We start from the raw sequence: 2194 nt of genomic DNA on the forward strand, positions 1-2194 counted from the left end.
TCAAAACTTTGAAAACTTTTTAATGGTTGTCGATGGAGTTTTTTCTAAAGAGGTTACAGCTTTTGGTGTATTTGGTGAAAGAGGGAGAGAACTTGGGGAAGATTAGAGCCTAATCCCTTGCCTTTCCTATTATTATGCTATAATTGACAAAGTGTTGTATGTTCTGTAATTAAGTATAAGTACCCTAAATAATTGTAATTAAGACTTAAAAAAAGCTTATCCATCTAAGATTGTCAAAATAAAAGCGATGTTTCTAATGAACCAATTAAGGTTTTCCAATTTACATGAAACACCAGGAAAATGATACTGTAAGAAAGTTAAGAATACATAAATAGTTGAAATATGGAAACCTGATATGCAAAGACAGTAAGGAATCACCAATTTCGGGTAACTAGTTTTCATGAGTTAATGAAGGTACATATTATATATGGAGAAAAAATGATACATGTTATATAGGAACAACTAGTAGAGGTTTTTCTTTCTGTAGAGTAACACCAAACTTCTCTTCCATATCTAACTGCATTGGATCCTCACCATTGGGAAGTGACCACTCAAAGTAATGGATCAAACTAGCTAAAATCAAGTGAACCTGTTGTCTAGCAAAGGGTAAGCCAGGGCATATTCTCCTACCTGCACCAAATGGTATAAACTCAAAATGTTGACCCCTGAAGTCCACATTGGAGTCAAGAAATCGCTCGGGCCTGAAAGATAATGGATCTTCCCACGTCTTAGGGTCGTGCCCTATTGCCCAACCGTTCACAAACAACCTCGAGTTCTTTGGGATGGTGTAATTCATAATCTTACACGTCTCAGGAGCACGACGAGGAATCAAAAAGGGTGTAGCCGGATGGATTCGCAATGTCTCCTTTACACAAGCAGCCAAGTATGGAAGTTCACTGATGTTTGATTCTGTGATAATATCTTTGCCCCCTATCTTACTTCGGAGCTCAGCTCGAAGTTTGTGCATAGCGTCCTTGTTTCTTAGCAGTTCTGCCATTGCCCATTCAATTGTTGAGGTAGTAGTGTCACTACCCGCAGCGATTAGTTCCTGAAATTGAGAACAAGATTGTGCCATGTCATGTCAGTCTCAATCATTTTTACTAAACAAAGTTTCAAGTTTGATAAAGTCACATGTGTTCAACAGGAGTATATTAGTTCTAAGAAATTGATCAAAAGGGATGAAAAAATTACTATCAATAACATATTGATCTTTAAATCTGAGAATCCACCATCAATCATGACATCCAAAAAATCTTGATTTTCACGATTAATTGCCTGCCTTTTTTCCTTCACAAAATCACTCCAGATGTTGATCAATTGATCCTGATATATCTTAGCCTGCTTTCTCAAACCCTGCATATCCAGAGCATCAAATACAGGATAGAAGTCCGATATATTTGGCATAGCTCCCAATTCTACATATTTTCTAATAACATGTTTGATCCCACTGGTGTTCCCTTCATAATCCAAATCACATAAATCGCTTGAAAAGAAAAGGTTCCGCAACGTGTTCAAAACCGTACCAAACAGAATTTCAGAAATCTTCACTGTTTTCCCTTTCCTGGACCTTAGAAATTCTATCATTTTAGACATTTTTTTCTCCCTCATAGCAGCCTGTGACTCGATCGCTTTGGGCGAGAACAAATGTGTCCGACAAAATGCCCGTAGGAACTTCCAGTGATTGGTCAAATCACTGGACCAGATAATTGAGTGTTGATCAATATTAGAGGGTTCATATGGAGCAGCTTTAGGCACAGACCGTGCTGCGAGCAGACGATCTTGAGTCTTGAGGATTTCGGTTGCAGAATCAGGGGATGAAGCAACGATAACCAGCTGAGTTCCCAGCCTTACAGAAATCAAGGGGCCATGAATTTTTGCAAATTCTGCCATGGAAATATGAGGCTTTTTCCCAATCTGGAGAATATTTCCTATTGCTGGCCATGGTCGAGGTCCTGGTGGAAGATTTCGAGATTTTGGTATGAATTGTTTGAGGATGAGTAAGAAGAATGGAAGCAAGAAAAGGAAGGATGCTGGCAGAGTATACTCCATTGATAACAAAGACACTGAAAGAACAACACTAGTATGTCTTTAAATCAACATAAGTGTAATGATCGGACTACTTATTTATTGCTCCATGCAACCTAATTAAATGACAACCACCTCATCACCAACTCAGCAATTATTGCTCCATGAA

At 38.4% G+C, this 2194-nt stretch overlaps 1 protein-coding gene across 1 annotated transcript; it reads right to left on the reverse strand.

Annotated features, from left to right (window-relative positions):
- Positions 1 to 359: 359 nt before the first annotated feature.
- LOC132056589 (probable (S)-N-methylcoclaurine 3'-hydroxylase isozyme 2) lies at positions 360 to 2194 on the reverse strand. Its single transcript, XM_059448864.1, has 2 exons — positions 1192 to 2194; positions 360 to 1048 (listed from the first exon to the last, which is right to left on the reverse strand). Exons 1-2 carry the CDS (start codon positions 2047 to 2049, stop codon positions 449 to 451), a joined length of 1458 nt encoding a protein of 485 aa, XP_059304847.1. The 5' UTR covers positions 2050 to 2194; the 3' UTR covers positions 360 to 448.

Source organism: Lycium ferocissimum, chromosome 5 (genome assembly GCF_029784015.1).
Source record: "Lycium ferocissimum isolate CSIRO_LF1 chromosome 5, AGI_CSIRO_Lferr_CH_V1, whole genome shotgun sequence".
Taxonomy (NCBI): domain Eukaryota; kingdom Viridiplantae; phylum Streptophyta; class Magnoliopsida; order Solanales; family Solanaceae; genus Lycium; species Lycium ferocissimum.